Source organism: Stenella coeruleoalba (assembly GCF_951394435.1).
Source record: "Stenella coeruleoalba genome assembly, chromosome: 1".
Lineage (NCBI taxonomy): Eukaryota > Metazoa > Chordata > Mammalia > Artiodactyla > Delphinidae > Stenella > Stenella coeruleoalba.
In genome coordinates, this window is record NC_137169.1 from 55,455,959 (window position 1) to 55,474,060 (window position 18,102).

General features: G+C 46.2%; 1 protein-coding gene across 3 annotated transcripts in view; it reads right to left on the reverse strand.

Moving 5' to 3' along the window:
* Positions 1-18,102, reverse strand: part of JAK1 (Janus kinase 1) — a 140,278-nt gene that overhangs the window by 14,195 nt on the left and 107,981 nt on the right. For all 3 annotated transcript variants that reach the window (XM_079939192.1, XM_079939194.1, XM_079939193.1), the window contains 4 exons: positions 14,638-14,795; positions 12,649-12,772; positions 9,935-10,121; positions 2,292-2,398 (listed from right to left, as the gene is read on the reverse strand). In XM_079939192.1, the coding sequence (XP_079795318.1) occupies positions 2,292-2,398; positions 9,935-10,121; positions 12,649-12,772; positions 14,638-14,795 (576 nt within the window). The remainder of the gene's footprint in view (positions 1-2,291; positions 2,399-9,934; positions 10,122-12,648; positions 12,773-14,637; positions 14,796-18,102) is intronic.

Here is an 18,102-nt window from a genome sequence, read left to right on the forward strand (position 1 = left end):
CCCCACATATGAAAAAGGATAATAAAACCAAGTGAGCAGCATAAGAACTAAATGAGATCATCTGCTCAAGGCCCCAAACATATAATGATCTGTCTCTAAGACCGTTCCAGCTTAAGCTTTAATAATTATGGTTTAAATACTCTTAACATTTGAAAATCAAAATGTGATTCATGAAACTCAGGCATTGTCAAGCTATCGACATTAACCCCACAAAACTTATTATTTGTAGTTCTATTATTCTATTATCCTAGGACCACCTATAAATGCAGAAAATGCATTATGGCTGACTCCCTCAGCTGATTTCTGTCTCCCTCAAGAATGTACACAATCGGGCTTCCCTGGTGGCGCAGTGATTGAGAGTCCGCCTGCCGATGCAAGGGACACAGGTTCGTGCCCCGGTCTGGGAGGATCCCACATGCCGCGGAGCGGCTGGGCCCGTGAGCCATGGCCGCAGGGCCTGCACGTCCGGAGCCTGTGCTCTGCAGCGGGAGAGGCCACAGCAGTGAGAGGCCCACGTACCGCAAAAAAAAAAAAAAAAAATGTACACAATTGTTAACTGGGTATATTAATTTGCACAAACACCACCATTTGTCATCTGTCATAGCAGAATGGTGATACATCCGCCCTGTCTCCTATATCCTGGCAAGGTCCTGTGGCTATTCATTAAAGCTGCATGTGTCATGAAGCGATACATCAAGATTATGGGAAGTTGCATTCCCAGAACATCCCACAAAAGCCATATGCTTTCAGAATAATTACTCTTCCTCGGAAGGGGTGCTTATTCCAGGGCCAAGTCATATGGCTCTGTGCTGTCAGGATTCCACAGCAACCCGGAGGCCCCTGCGTGTACCACCTCAGCCTCCCTCCACGCTGCGCCTTCTGCCTTTGTCTATGGCTTGTCCATCCTCTGGGGCTCTGCTTTGATGCCACTTCCCCCAGAAAGCCACTGCTGTCCCCCCAAGACTAGGTAGGATGACCATCTGACAGTCCCACATCCTGCCATACTTCCCTACTTAGGGCTTGTCTCCTGGTGGTATAATTATCTGCTTAAGATAGACGAGAGTCTGCCTCGCCCACCGGACTGTGAGCCTGCCGAGGGTGGCAGTCATGCCTGGCATGGGCAACTGCTCAATCACTGTTGGCTAAATGAACGCTGGAGGTGCAGAGGGTGGTAATCTGCCCAGAGACTCAGGGGCAAGGACAGAAGGAAGACCCCAAGTACATGTCAAGTTCCAGGCAGAAAAGAGGCTGGGGTACTGCTGATCTGCGATTTTAATCTCTGGACACAGCTCTGATAACCACCGGAGGGACAGAACAGTAAGATCTGGCCCTCAGGCCCTCAGTGAAGCATTTACATAAGTGAAGCGAGGCACTTGCAGCTGTGGACTTCCACTCCGTCAAAACCTCCCCAACAATTTCAGGGACCGGCTTCAAAGAGTACATGAACAAGCCAGCCCCACGTTGGCCACCCTCCGCCAGGCTCCTCAATGACAGTGAGCCCACGATTTCCCCTCCAACACCTCCAAGGTGATGCAGCCTCTGCCGGGCAGTAAGCGGCCTATGTGGATTCCTTCCCTCCAAGGCTGCTGGCACACCGCTCCCTTAGCCTCCCCGCCCTGCGTGTGGCTCTGTGTAAGGGGCTGGGGAGGGGGATGCACAACAGAAAGTGGGGGTTCCATGGGCCTCACAACCTAGCAAGGCCCAAGGGCAGGTACGACAGAAACTGGGCCTGCCTAAGGCTGCAGACTCTGGGCAAAGGCCTCCCAAGGCTGGAACACTGGTCTGAGGGATCTGATTCTCAAGACAGTTCTCCTCCAGGGTGCATCTCCTACTTCCTCACTGTGCTCTGTGTGCCCCCAGCTTTGCTCCTTCTGGAAACATCATCAGAAAGCCCAGGACTGAAATTCAGAAGTGCTTTTTCACACAGCATGTTTTGGGACAATGAGGGTCATCAGCCCATACTCCCCTGTGGAGACCTGTCAGCATTCCCACCAAGTTCTCCAACTACTTCTACCTGCAGAAGACCAGGCATGGAAGGTCCCTATTACCCTAGATAACCCTGCAAAACTTGATTAACCCAGCTCTTTCAAGGAGAAAGCAAGCCTCTAGGACGCATCAGCAAGGTCAGGTTGGACAGCAGGAAACTTGCTGACCAGCTTTACCTATCAAGGGGAAATCTTGCTCTTCTTCCACCAGGGTCTCCCCAAACCCGACTTCATCCTCCCCACATTCCCCAGGCTTTTCTGCTGTGGGAAGGCAGGACCAGGGCTGGACCTGCAGCAGTGACTCACCTGCATAATATCTTTCTTGAGGATCCGATAAAAACTCAGCTGGCTCACGGGGAGGACAGGCTGCCACTCCTGGGCTTTCTTGGTGGCCACCAGCAGATTGGAGATTTCTATGGAAGAGAGAGGAGAAGTCTGAGCAGAGCAGCAAGGTCTAAGGTCCCAGTTGGCCAACATCTGCTGGGCCATGGGCTTGCTGAATACATACTTGTGCATTTGTTGGTTCAGTCATTCAACAAATATCTACTAAGTACTTGATTCCCACCCTCCAGGAGCTCACAGGCTAATAACAGAGCCAATACGAAACAAATAATCAACCAATCAAAATCTGTGCAGCTATTCTTAAAGGGCAGGTACAGGCACTCCAGGGTTGACACAGCAGGATCTGTCCTGGTAAAAGAGGTCAGGGGAGGAAATGAAATGTTAAAAGCTGAGAACGGAAACTCCACGAATGTAGGGCCTGTGTCCATCTTATTTCCTGCTCTACCTCCACAGCCTGGTACACAGTATGCACTCAATAAATACTTGTTAAATGTGTAAACGAATCATCAGGGTGTGGGCTGAAGGATGAGAGCTAAGGATGGAGGAAGCACTTTGGGAGTGACAGGAACCAAAATTGGGGGGTGAAAAACACAAGTTTTGTGAGGAACAGGGCGGGTGACCCCAAGAGAAGGTCACGCCTGAGCGTCTCTGGGCTCCCAGCAGCACCTGACAACAAGGAGGCACTTACTAAGTCCTGGCTGAATGTACAGATTTTGAGCACACCATCCCCCAGACTCTACTGATTCGAACAGCAAACCAAACCCATTACAAAATGTGCCGAGCAGAGTCAGCACAGGTGGCTAACGGAATTTATAATCCACGGAAGCTGCCTTCCCTCCATGGAGCCACTGCAAGCTCCAAGGTTATCGTGAGGGAAGAAAGCACCTTCCACATTCGAACTAGCAGTGCGAGTATTCTAGGAGCCCCTGAAGGTTTTTATGTGTTCATGCACTAGCTGCGAGTACCGGGTCCCTACAGTGAGCCAAGTGACTCAAATCCTCACTACCCTGCAAGGCAGGGTTTTTCTTTTGTTATTTCAGCTCATATTTTCTGACTGCTTTCTCTGTGCCAGGCACTGTCCTGAAGAGCTTTATACACATTAGCTCCTTTGTCCTTATGACAATCCTATGAGACACATAGTATACCTACCCCCTTTTATAGATCAGAAAACAGATTCAGAGCCATTAAACCATTTGCCCACAGTCAGGCTTAGGATTCATGCTGCGTTCAGGACTGGCTCCAGTCTCTTACCTCCACAGACAGCATGCCTGGCCCCAGTGGGGGGTACAAATCTGGGAGCCAAAAACTGGTTCCAATACAGACTCCCTTGTTATCATATCCTGATACTCCCTTTTTCAGAGTCTCCTCTCCTTCATTCTGTTATCCTGACTCCACCCTGTTACCTGGGTAAAATCAGGTTCAAACAGGCAACTCAGGACTGCCCTGATGGAGAAAAGACATCAAGAAAGGGCCACTTGAATGGTGCCCCCAAGGAAGGGTCTGGGCAATAGAGCCATCGAGGAAATCAGGAGGATGGCAACGGGAACCATTTATGGGCTGATTATTTGCAATGGCCACTTCAGGAAACATGGCACTAGGGTCAACTGTGTGAGCGGGGAAAGCTGTTAAACCTCCATGGAATCTGTTTCCTCACTAGAAAAATGGGGGACACAGTCATGCCCCTTGCTGGGTTGCTGTGAGGGATAAACGAGATGACACACATGAAGGGCTTACTTCAATCCCTGGCGTGAGGTGACTGCCCCATAACCAGCAGCCACTGTGACTATGACCAGCGTTACATCTGTTAGCACCGTCATCCTTGCTGTACCAGCTGGTTCCTGAAGCCTTGGCAATAATCTACAGCAGTCTTCAGTGCCAGAGCTGGACGGTGCAGAAATCAAGCTTCAAGCTTGACTCCATGAATGAGGACATGAGAGGATCAGTGGCGACTGGTCAGTAGGTCCTGTGGGCCCCTATCTCCTTCTTAACATGGTCACCCTCAGATTTGGAGAGCAGCAGTGGGGCTGGGCAATGCACAAGAGACGTGGACTTTCTTGACTGTCACACCCACTCTGAGTGACCACCTCCTTTTTATTTATTCCATGAGGAGTTTCTTGTTGCATTTTCAAGTGTGAAACCCAGGTTGGGGTCTGGCCATCAGAAGCCTGTGCTCAGAAGGGCCGAGGCACTGAGGAACCCAAAATGGCATTCTCTTTAGTTTTCATGATTTCACCACTTCTCTAATTTGCAGGTGGCAGAGGGAAGACAGAGGGCTTCTGAGGGCCTATGTGAAAAAGTCGCACACACAGGGCTTAGTCTAGCTCTCCCATCCACAGCACCCTTATCCCCAGGGTCAGGAGAACTGACCCCCACCCCAGAGTCTTGGGCTGATGACTGCACCTGTAACTTTGCAGTGTTATGTAGGGGAAAGAGTTGGGGTCAGAAGACGTGAGTTCAAATCCCCATGCTTCCTCTAACTACCTAAGTGATCTTGGATAAGTATAATGGATAACAACATACTCTGGTTTGTTCTGAGGATTAAATAACTTAAAACATGAAAGAAACTCAAACGGTGCCTGGCAAATTTAAGAATTACTCACGTGATAGTAGCCATCATCATCATCATCATTAGTTACTGCTACTCTTTTTTTCTTTTTCTTTTTTTTTTACTGCTACTTTTATTGTAACTTCTAGTGATACTACCATCTGTGTGGTTTTGAACAAGTCAGTGAACATCTCTGATCCTTAGTTTCCTCATTTTTATAACAGCTGCAAAGAGCTACTGTGCAGATTTTTTTTAATGCAAATATGCACATAAACTGCTTGGGACTGGCAGGTACCCACCAACATGGTAGCTACTGCTGTAATTATTCACTCAACAGACATTAGTGAGCACCCATTCTGTGCTGGACACTGCACTTCCCATGAATCATCGTGGTGAGACCCAGATCCTGTCTTAAGAGTTTATAATCAAAGTGGAGAGACAAACACTGAACACATTCAGTGCAGAGTTCCAGGAGCCTCAAGAGAAGCCGTGAGAAGGGTTCAGTTCTGTTTCTGTGCTTCTCCCACCACAGCCACTGGTTTCCAGCTCTGGGCCAGCAGGGGTGGCATCTACACCAGAAACCTCCCCAGCTAATCCCAGCATAGAAATCACATCCCTGCCTCCGAACTGCCGCTACCTTCCCGCTTCCTGTGGCTGCTGTTCTCCATTTCCTAAGCCTCACCCAGAGCCCACTAATCCCTAGGAAAGTGAAAACCGCCTCTAATATCTGGAAGGATAGATTATGTGAGTAATTGGGGCTGTTGGGCTCTAAGGTTATAGTGCACTCCGAGGTCTCACAGCCAAGTGGCAGATGTGTTTTTACCTTTGCAGAATATCTTCAAGCACAAAAACAAAGGCTGCAGTTACTCCCCAAGGCTGGCAGGAAACCCTATCTGAGCAACAAGAACACAGAGTCTTTCCTCTTTCACCAGGTTCAGTGACAGTGTCTTACTGGGAGACCAAAAAGTGATTCAAACATCAAGCACCCAGGCCCCTTTTTGTGCTGGTGTTGCTTCTTCTGCCCACCCCTGTCATAAAGACTCACAGATGCATTCTGTAATAAGACAGACTACTCAGAGTATCTTCGACCACACTTGCTACGGCCTCAGGAACAACTGTGCTGCCCTTTCCTTGAGGCCTGACTCCTTCTAAGGGAAGGATCTGACATATGGAGGGCAGTAGCTTGTGGCAGAGAAACATCAAAGAAACCCGTCAGTATTCAAGGGATCTGACACTGGGAGAAGACCTGGCACTCAAACCCCTTTGACCTTGGCCTTCAATGAGGCCCACTTCACTTCTCCAGGCCTCAGTTTTCTCTTCTATAAGACGGGACTCTTGATCAGGTGACCCCTACGTGTCCTTCCAGTTCTCACATTCTAAGAGGTGATGAATCCACCTACAGGACATCAATGACACTGTTGGTGGGGCTTAAAAAAGAGCAGCCAATCACTGGGGAATTCTACCAAACATACAAAGAAGAACTTATACTGATCCTTCTCAAACTCTTCCGAAAGACTGAAGAGGAGGGAACACTCCCAAAGTCATTCTATGAAGCCACCATCACCCTGATACCAAAACCAGACAAAGACACCACCAAAAAAGAAATTACAGGCCATTACCTTTGATGAATATAGATGCAAAAATCCTCAACAAAATATTAGCAAATGTAATCCAGCAACACATAAAAAGGATCACACCCTATGATCAAGTTGGACTCATCCCAGGGTGACAAGAATGGTTCAACAAACACAAATCAATCTATGTGATACACCACATTAACAAAAGAAAAGACAAAAACCACATGATCATCTCAACAGACACAGAAAAAGCATCTGATAAAATTCAATCTCCATTCATGATAAAAACTCTTACCAAAATGGGTACAGAGGGAACATATCTCAGCATAATAAAAGCTACTTATGACAGACCCACAGCCAAGATAATACTCAACGGTGAAAAGCTGAACACCTTCTTGCTAAAATCTGGAACAAGACAAGGATGCCCACTCTCACCACTTCTATTCAACATAGTACTGGAAGTCCTAACCACAGCAATCAGACAAGAAAAAGAAATAAAAGGTATCCAACTTGGAAGGTAAGAGGTAAAACTGTCATTAAATGCAGAAAACCTGAAAGACTCCACACAAAAACTACTAGAACTGATAAACAAATTCAGCAAGGTAGCAGTATACAAGATAATATACAGAAATTGGTTGCACTTCTTTACACTAACAATGAAATATCAGAAAGGGAAAGTTAAAAAACGATCCCGTTTAAAATCACATTAAAAAAAATACTTAGGAATAAACCTGAATGAGGTGAAAGACTTACACACTGAGAACTATAAAATATTGATAAAGGAAACTGAAGATGATTCAAAAAAATGGAAAGATATCCCATGCTCTTGGATTGGAAGAATTAATATTGCTAAAATGGCCATACTACCCAAAACAATCTACAGATTCAATGCAATGCCTATCAAATTACCCATGACATTTTTCACAGAACTAGAACAAATAATCCTAAAATTTATATGGAACCACAAAAGACCCAGAATTGCTAAAGCAATCCTGAGGAAAAAGAAGAAGGTGGAGGCATAACCCTCTCATACTTCAGACAATACTACAAAGCTACAGTAATCAAAACAGCACAGTACTGGCACAAAAACAGACATATGGATCAATGGAACAGAATAAACAACCCAGATGTAAACCCAGACACCTATGGACAATTAATCTCTGACAAAGGAGGCAAGAACATACAATGGGGAAAAGACAGTCTCTTCAGCAAAGTGGTGTTGGGAAAGCTGGACAGCCACATATAAATCAATGAAGTTAAAACACTCCCTCACACCATACATAAAAATAAACTCAAAATGGCTTAAAGACTTAAATATAAGACACGACACCATAAAACTCCTAGAAGAGAACATGGGCAAAACATTCTCTGACATAAATCATACCAATGTTTTCTTAGGTCAGTCAACCAAGGCAATAGAAATAAAAACGAAAATAAACAAATAGGACCTAATCAAACCTATAAGCTTTTGTACAGCACATGAAACCATAAACAAAATGAAAATACAACCTACAGACTGGGAGAAAATATTTGCAAATGATGCAACCAACAAGGGCTTTATTTCCAAAATATATATAAACAGCTCTTGCCACTCAGTAACAACAACAGAAAACCCAATCAAAAAATAGGCAGAAGACCGAAATAGACATTTCTCCAAAGACGACACACAGGTGGCCAATAGGCACATTAAGGGATGCTCAACATCATTAATTATTAGAGAAATGCAAATCAAACTACAATGAGGTATCACTTCACACCAGTCAGAATGGCTATCATCAAAAAGTAATAATACAAATAATAAATGCTGGAGAAAGTGTGAAAAAAAGGGAACCCTCCTACACTGTTGGTGGGAATGTAAATGCTGCAGCCACTATGGAAAACAGTATGAAGATTCCTTAAAAATCTAAAAACAGAGTTATCATATGATCCAGCAATCCCACTCCTGGCACATATCCAGAGAGAACTCTAATCTGAAAAGATACACACACCCCCAATGTTCACAGCAGCACTATTTACAATAGCCAAGAAATGGAAGCAACCTAAATGTCCATTGACAGGGGAATAGATAAAGAAGATGTGATATATACACACACACACACATACACAATGGAATATTACTCAGCCATAAACAAAGAAAGAAATAACGCCATTTGCAGCAATGTGGATGAACTTAGAGATTATCATACTAAGTGAAGTCAGAGAAAGATAAAAATCATATGATACCACTTATATACGGAATCTAAAAAAATGATACAAATGAACTTATTTACAAAACAGAAACAGACTCACAGATGTAGAAAACAAATTTATGGTTACCAAAAAGGAAAGGGAGTGCAGGGAGGGATAAATTAAGTTTGGGATTAGCAAATACAAACTACTACATACAAAATAGATAAACAAGGTCCTACTGTATATCACAGGGAACTATACTCAATCTCTTGTAATAAACTATAATGGAAAAGAATCTGAAAATATATATATGTACGTGTGTGTGTGTGTATGTGTGTGTGTGTATATATATATGAGAATCACTTTGTTGTACACCAGAAACTAACACAACACCATAAATCAACTATACTTCAATTTAAAAAAAAAGAGCAGCCAAGTTCCTCACCTCTCCTATCCAATTTACTCTGTGATCCACCCATGGCTCCCCACTGCCTGCATGATAAAGTCCCAGCTCCTTGGCATGGCATCCAAGGCCTCCCATGGTCCCAAATCTCTGCTCTCTCAGTCTCCCCTCTCCCTTCTTTCTAACTTCACTGAACACATTAGTCCTCTAGAACCTTTCTGCAGCCCCTGCTTTGGCCTGCTGCTTTGCCCTGCACATGCGTGCTGGGAATGCCCTTATCTAACTGGCAACCTCCTGTTCACTGTCCAACATTTGGCTCAAGATCCACCTCCTCTGTGTAGCCTTCCACGCTATGTGACTCAGGGATCTTGACCATCTCCTTCTCTGCAACCCCAGGGTCTAATATGTGTGTGTGTGTGCATGTTGATTTAAACACGCATCACACGCTACAGTGGCCTCATTTACCTGTGACATTTTCTGTATTAGGCTAGAAACCCTTGGGGCGCAGAGACTGAGTCTCATGCATTTCTGACTCTATGTATCTAACATAGTTCTTGGCCCACAGAAGATGTGCCAGGATCATCTCTCAGACAGATAAACTACTGACAGGAACTTAAGACATTTTATCAAAAGAAAGAAAGAAGTAAATTTCTGCTTACTAATCCTAAACATGCCTCTTTCGGCAGCTTAATTAAGATACTGAGAAAAGGTGTATGTCTTTTCTATAGAAAATGCTGACACCTGAGGAGTGGGATGTGCGTCAGAGACAGACTTGTAACAAAACTTAATGAAAAACACCTAGAAACTGTGGGGGAAAGACCACTTTCTTCAAAGCACCCAGCATCTTTTGTTTGATCTGGGTCTCAGAGCATCACGAGGGGATGCAGCCTGGCTCTGGCTTGAAGAGACTGACCTCGGGGCTTGGGCAGGCAGCAGCGCTTCAGCACAAAGCTGATGTTGTCTGTGCGCAGGATCTGCTTCTTCAGGTGGCTCATGAGGTCTCCAAGGCTGGGGAAGCTTCGGTCTGAGCCATGCAGGCTGTAGCGGCCCTTCTGCACCTCAATCTGAAAGTTCTTGAACTGCTTCTGGACACCCAGCAACTGCCATTCAAGAAAATAATCAGAAAGGATTTGTTTTAAAAAGGGCTCAAGCAAATCTCTCATGGGTATGTATGATGTTAACAACAGGAGAAGCTGGGTAGAGGGCATACAGAAACTCTGTACTATCTCTGTAATGTTTCTGTAAAACTAAAATTATTCCCTAATAAAAAAGCTTATTATAAGTAAATGAAATAATAACTAATAAAGGAGATCCAGGAGAAGGCACTGATAAAAGGGAGTTAACACCAAGGAGACAACCTAACAGCAGTGATTTCTACAAGAGAATCACTTCATTTTGGCACTTCAGATGAACTTCATGAAAACACCAACCTCATAGGACTGCTGCTAAGATTATATGGCAGGGCCCGTGTAAAAACGTTAGTAAACACTTTTATAAAGGTTAGCACATATTATGCATGAAATAATAAGTACTATAGAAAAATTTATCTAGGAACTCCCTCAAACTGAGCTCTTCCAAGAACCTCCTGGGAGGTGGCAGACAGCTGTCTGGTCTGGTTTCCGAGCTGTATGGTGCCCCATAGAGGAAGTATAAGCAGAAGTTTTCCTTCATGACAACTTCTGTACAAAGGGAACTATTTTAGTATTTTAGTGGTTAAGAATGAAGGCCAGGGGCTTCCCTGGTGGCGCAGTGGTTGAGAGTCCGCCTGCCAATGCAGGGGACACGGGTTCGTGCCCCGGTCCGGGAAGATCCCACATGCTGCGGAGCGGCTAGGCCCGTGAGCCACGGCCGCTGAGCCTGCGTGTCCGGAGCCTGTGCTCTGCAACAGGAGAGGCCACAACAGTGAGAGGCCCGCGTACCGCAAAAAAAAAAAAAAAAAAAAAGAATGAGGGCCAGAAAGATCTACTAACGCTGTAAACTAGGACAAGATATTTAAAATCTTAATGCTTCAGTTTCTTCATCTGTTCAATGGGGATAATACAACCTTATCTCATGGGGCTAGTGTAAGGATTAAATGAGAATATACAGGAAAAGAGCTTAGCACAGTGTCTGGTGAGCTAAAATAAATAGTAGGAGTAATCCTATCTATGGTTCCTGTTTTCCCCAGGTAATCTGACACCAGGTAGACTACGTTACTGAATCACTGACATTCTCAGTACAGCACAGGTCAATTCCACCTCAAAAGGTGGTTGGGCCGTCTCATGCTCCCATCTGTGATAAAAATATTAAATTTCCTCCAAAGACTGACGGAACGCAGAAGAAAGGGATCCTGCCAAGGCAACAGGCCTGCCAAGTGCTGAGCCACTGCACCCGTTATCAGCCACAAGGCTGAGCTGTACAGGAGCACCCCAGGCGAGCAGTGGCCCCTACAGACTTCACCTATGACTCTTGGCAGCACTGGGTTCCTTCTGCCATTTCCTCTTCCACTCTTGACTGAGTCCAGCCCCAGAGATTCTCCAGTACTTTTCCTTCTGGTATCTGAGGTCTGCAATATGCTAACATGCTGACTCTCATCTTGCAGCCCCTCCCCTGCCCCAATTCTCCTAGCTCATGGTGAACCCACGCAACACTACTGTATTTATTTGGACTAATTCTGTAAAACTCTTGTCTTTTAAAATAGCCCAGGACTTCCCTGGTGGCACAGTGGTTAGGAACCCACCTGCCAATGCAGGTGACACAGGTTCGATCCCTGGTCTGGGAAGATCCCACATGCTGCAGAGCAACTAGGCCCGTGTGCCACAACTACTGAGCCTGTGCTCTACAACCCGCGAGCCACAGCTACTGATTCCACAGCTACTGAAGCCCAAACGCCTAGAGCCTGTGCTCCACAATAAGAGAAGCCACCGCAATGAGAAGCCCGCGCACCGCAGAGAAGAACAGCCCCCGCTCACCACAACTGGAGAGGGTCCGCATGCAGCAGCGAAGACCCAATGCAGCCAAAATAAATAAATAAATAAACTGATTAATTTAAAAAAATAGTCCATTTCTTGTGTTTTAAAAAATTACATGAATAACGAAGCACTGTGGTCTAGTGAGGTCAAGTTTGCAATTTGGCTTCAGGATTTCTCTCACATCATTCCCAGCTTCCAACCACACCTGAGTCACTAACAGACATCTTGTCAAAACACATGTCAGTAATTTGTTAAAATGTCTGCACCTACCATCTGGGGACAACTGTGTTAGGCCAGGTTGCCAACAGGCCTCATTGGTGCTAGTCTGTACCAGTGAATGCCCAGACACAGCTCTGGGTCTGTGATGGTCCTGGCACCGAGTGTTTTGTGTGAGCTGGTTTTCTGGTCGTGTTCCACCTTCCAGAGCACAGGGACCCCTGCCATGGGTCCCTTGCAGGAAGAAAGAAAGGGCCATAAGGATGAAAGGGTATGGGGTATGGCTGCCTGGGAAGGGGCTCCTTTTGAGGTGCAGGCTGTCCCTGTCAGAACTGCCGGCGATTTTCTCAGAGCCCCAGGCTTTTCTACCCCCATCCCCCAAGGGTGGTCCTCCTGGATGAGAGGTTGCACTGACACCCTGTGGCCACATGGGTTGGCCCCAGCCACTGTCTTGACTGACCTCAGACTTTTCAAAGCAAGTGACGGTCATGAGGATGTTGTCGAAGTCGGTGCAGCTCCACCGCAGCACGTACATTCCCTCCTCGCTTCCTTCTTGCCGCAACTTATTGATGGCATATTCTGTGCTACAGGGAGAGAGGCAAAGAGAGAAAGCTCACCCCAAACAGAAGCACTCTAAACCCCATGGGATGTCCACTTCCTTGAGCTGCCTCAAGTCTGACGGCCGCTCACAGTACCTGTCCTGGGTCCTACCGTCGTCTCTGATATGAGACAGAGAGCTTGTCTCATATGCTTGTTCCTGACTTCCCCACACACGCCGCTTCCACTCTAGCCAGAAGAGCTCCCCCCAAGGCTGAGGATGCAGAGCTGCCCGTGATGCAGTGGTAGGGGTCTCTCCCCCCATCCCAGGCAGTACAACTAGAACAGAAGCCTCAGGATAGCATGGACTTGGAGTTGTTCTGTTTATTGCTGCATCCCCAATAACCAGAGCATGCCTGGCTCACAGTTCTCAATAAATAAGTGAACAACTGAATAATAAACACTGAATAAAGAAATCAAGGATCAGAAAGCTGTGAGTAGAGAGCCTGCCTATCCTATACTCCCGTGTCCCCAGGACTAACAAGTCCGGCACACAGAGGGCAATGAGCAAACAGCTGCTAAATAAACCCACATATGAGGTTACTACACCCAGTGAGTTCTGCTCACTGAGTGTTGGTAAAAGAGGGCTGTGTGGTCAGCACGTGTTAGAGAATGGCAGAGACCAACGGCTCCCTGGTGGTTGGGCAGTGAGGGTAGGCAGACAAGAAACAAACGGACACGTACATAAACTTAATATGTCAGGAGGTAATAAACGCCACTGAAGACAAATAGAGCAGAGTGAAGGAGTCAGGGAGTGCGGGTAGCAGAGGGGGAAGAGGTGTCGTTGTTTTATATAAGGTGCTTGGGTAAGACTTTACCAGTTAGGTGGTATCTGAGTGACACCTGAAGGAAGTGGTGACTGCTGAAATTCTGGAGGGAGGGATTTCCAGACCAAGGGGAAAAGCAAGTGCCAAGGCCCTGAAGCCTAACTATAGTTGGCATATTTGAGGGACATGCTTTATTATAAAGCTCAACCCTTGCTCTGCAATTCCTTGGTGTGTCTGTCTCCCTGTGAGTCTGTGAGCCTCTTCAGGCCAGGGACCACACCACTGACAAACTGCCTGTCCACAAGGCAACTGGGATCAGGAAGAAGGTGGGAACCGCTTCACGTGAAAGGTGGCTGACGAGATGCTTCCACAGATACATTTCGGTCTGGAAGAGAGACTCCGAAGAAACACAGCAGCTGTCTTCCTGTGCCTGAAGGATGGTCACACGCAAGAGGAAGCAAACTGAATCCCTGTTGCTTCAAAAGGCGGAACTCAGATGAGTAGACAGAGTTACAGGGAGGCAGACTTCAACTCCCTATGAGGAAGGTACGCATGTCTGTAACTGTCAGAGCTATAAGCTACTTGCTGCCAAGTGAAGCACTAAGTACCCCATCACCAGAGGTGTTTGAGATGCAGGTGGGACGAGACACCCAGCAAAGCCCCTCCCAACTCTAAGGCTTGGTCACCTTCACTGGGCCTTCTGGCACTGGAGGACATGCTGACTCGGGATTCTGTTCCTACACCGTCTGCTGTCGAGACCTGTGCCCTGTCTTTCTTGAATCACCCAGAGCGTCTGGCACAGTAAGGGGCTAGGAAGTGTAGCACTTCTTGGTCAGCTGTGGGGAAGTGAGGGGTTCATCTATGAGGACACCCAAGGAAGGGAGAAGAAGTGAGGGGCTGCTGCAAGGACCAAGGTAAGAAATGACAGGAAGGCCTGACCAGGACAGCAGGGATGGAAAAGGGCACCAAGTAAGTATTCAGTGTAAATGCCTGATGACGCCCATGCCTGAGAAGGACACGCTCCCCATCACTAACACGTGGGTTCTTTTCACACCAAAGGCAACTGAAAATGTTTTCGAACCAACCAGATTGGACCGTGACAGCCATTCTGTATGTTGTGGACGATCAACGGGGGAGCCACGTCGGTGCAGAGGTAATGATGGGCATCTGCTGTGAGCCGGAAGTAGCCGTCCACGAGGGACACAAAGGACAACGCCTCCTCGTGGGAAGACAGCTTCAGTTCCTGGCGAGAGAGTAGAAATGCCCATGGTTACATCACGTGCCTGCCATCTTAAGCAGCTGACTCTCTGGGGAGGTACAGAGCGAGAAGATATTTAACACAATGAAGAATGTACAACCCCAAAGGGAAGCTCTTTTTTTTTTTTTTAATTCTTTTCTTTTTTTTTTTAAACCCCACATTTGTTTATTTTTTTGGCTGTCTTGGGTCTTCGTTTCTGTGCAAGGGCTTTCTCTAGCTGTGGCAAGCGGGGGCCACTCTTCATCATGGTGCGCGGGCCTCTCACTATCGCAGCCTCTCTTGTTGCGGAGCACAGGCTCCAGACGCGCAGGCTCAGTAGTTGTGGCTCACGGGCCTAACTGCTCCGTGGCATGTGGGATCTTCCCAGACCAGGGCTCGAACCCGTGTCCCCTGCATTGGCGGGCAGATTCTCAACCACTGCGCCACCAGGGAAGCCCGGGAAGCTCTTTTTGTCGATAGTAACTGCACCCCTTGCAGTTACATATAACTCTGTTCACCACACTCTTTCATCTCTTACCTCAAAACTTTTATCAGATTGAGGAACAGTGGGGTGAGGGGGCGCACGGGCAGCTGTGGCAGGCAGGAGACTGTGGAGAAGCTGCCACCCGGTCCAGATAGAAGAGGAGGCCTGAATCAAGGTGGCAGAGGTATAAAAGTAGAGGTGGGGGGGAACATAGTGTGCAGATGACACCCTGGTCCTGGCACTACACATTATTCCTAGTTACAGGAAAAGAAACAGAGGCACAGGTGTTTCATCTCATCCAGAGTTGGTCTAGAAGGTGAAACTCCTGGATTTTAGTCCAGGAATGGTCCCAGACACAATGATAAGGTTTCTAGATTACATCCAGGAACCTCTGAGGGTCTGGAGAAGGCAGAGAGTCTTACTCCAAGTGGGAGAGGCAAAGGTAAAAGAAGAGGAGGGAGGGAGTTTCCATGGAAGGAAGAAAAACGCCTGGAGGTGAAGACAGGTGGGGTTTTGTCTTGATCTTACAACCCTGAGGAGAGATGACCATGTGAGAGGAGCTGCGGGGTCAACTAGGAACATCTGATGAAGGAAGGTTTGTAAAGCCATGATTTAGAGCTTTGTCTCACAAGAATATTAACAAACACCTGAGCCTTCAGAGAAGGGTAAAATGACACTTGAGTATATGACTCTTTCCTTAGCACTGGAGAAAGAAGAGGCTGGTGGCAGAGAAAAGTAGACAGAGACAAGAAGACCAGTGAAGGGGGGAGGGGTGGATATACGCAACCAGACAGAATGGAGGTAAGGGGCTTATAATGCGAGTTAGCTATGATGCCAAAGGAAGGGTGCTTTGGGGTTGTGAGACAAGGAGGCCAAGAGAGGGCAGGGAGGGCTACCATAGGGATGGCGATGCAGGAAGGAGGCTCTGTGCTAAGTGTGCTTCCTTTCGGGTGTGACCTGGCATCTCCCTGCAGAGCCCCAAAGAGCAAACTCAAGACGGTATGGCTTGGGCAGCCCTTCACCCAGTCACATACAAACAAAAGTACGTAAGCACTTAAGTTCTCTGAAAGCGGAAGTCTGAATAGAAAGGGGAGATGTCAAGAAGATGCAGAGAGAAGAGATAAATCAAGATATGATCTGATAACATGGCAGCATCATGCTCTCCTGAAAGACCAGCAACCAAAAGTACTGCTTGGAAATGCCATGGCTGGGAAGGGATGGAGGAGTGAGATAAGTAAGAAAAAGCATCACATAGTGTTAACCCACAGGTTCAGGAGCCAGCTTATCTGGGTTCAAATCTCCGTATCTCTATTTGCTATTACATTTAAGCATATATAATCATCATTTTTATTCGTCAAAAATTGTCAAATATTGGCAATTTCAAGTAATTTAATGTAATAGCTGTATGACCTTGGACAAGTTACTTAACTTCTTTGTGCCTCAGTTTCCTCCTCTGTAAAATGGGAATAACAATATACCCACCTCACAGGGTCGATATGAAAATGAAAAGAGTTGGTATTCGTAAAGCTTTAAGGTAGGAAATACCTGGCACACAGCAGGGCTAGTATTTGTAAAGGAAAACAAGGTAACGAGGAGATCAGGTATCGATTTCTTCTTGCCTTCCCCCTGCTCTCTGCACAGCACTGTAGCTGGGCACAGAGCTGCCAGCCCCTGTGCCAGGGTGAGCACTGACTTAGACAACAGGTGCCCCGTCTGTGTGCCAGACTTGACTCTGTCAGCCAGGACAGATGGGGCAGGCTCACAAAGCTCGCATCACTTGGCTGCAGTTCCTCCTCCCCTGCCACGCATCTCCAGGGTTTGGCCATGTTGGACAGCCAGACCACAAATGGGCCAACCTCTCCCTCACTACAGAGTCCCTGGGGAAGAGAACACCGTGGAAACCAAAGCAGTGCAGGCTGGAGCTGCCCCTGTGCAAGCTCCTACACCTCTCCCTAAGTCTCAGATTCCCCCCTGGAAGTGGAGCCAAAATCCTGATATCTTAAGGTCTTTGTAAGGACTAAATAAGATACTGCAGACACATCATATAACATGACTTAAGATCTATAATATGCTGAATAAATAGCATTTATTTTTATTTTCTCCCTCCCACCATTTTCCATCTCTCCACTAACATCTATATGGGCTCTTCTACTTCCTTCACGTTTTTACTACAGTTTTCTAATGAAATCAATGTATCTTTATTGTTTAAAAAAATGGGGAGGATGGGGAGAATTAAAAATTAAAATCGTTCATATTCCCATCATAAACAAATAGTTGTTAATATCTGATTATTTTTCTAAGAGCATGTGTATGTATATGCATAAACTTTTTAAACAAAATTGGTTCCATTCTACCAATAGTTTTATATTCTGCTTTCTTCCATTTACGAAGCATTTTTATGGATATTTTTTTAGTTCAGCAATTCGTTTACAGAATATTCTACTACTCAGATGAGTTGTGTTTTATTCTCTCGTTTTCCTATTATCATATATGCAGGTTAGTTTCAGTATTTTGACATTGTAAATACTGCTGGGATAAACATTCTCATTCATAGACCACTGCCTGCATCTCTCATTGTTTCTAGAAGACAGGTCCTCATTTCCTATGGAGGGATTATATAGATAGTTTCAACGCTTTTAACACATGTTTACCAAATTGCCCTCCCAAATGGTATATCAAAAAGACTAGTTACTCTAGATGTAAAAGAATGACCATCTGTCCTAAACCATATCACCAGATTCTTTCCCCGTACTGAGTGTTATGATTTTGACAAAGTATTTGCCAATTTTCAGGCAAAACATGGTATTTCCCTAGATGACTACCTTCATT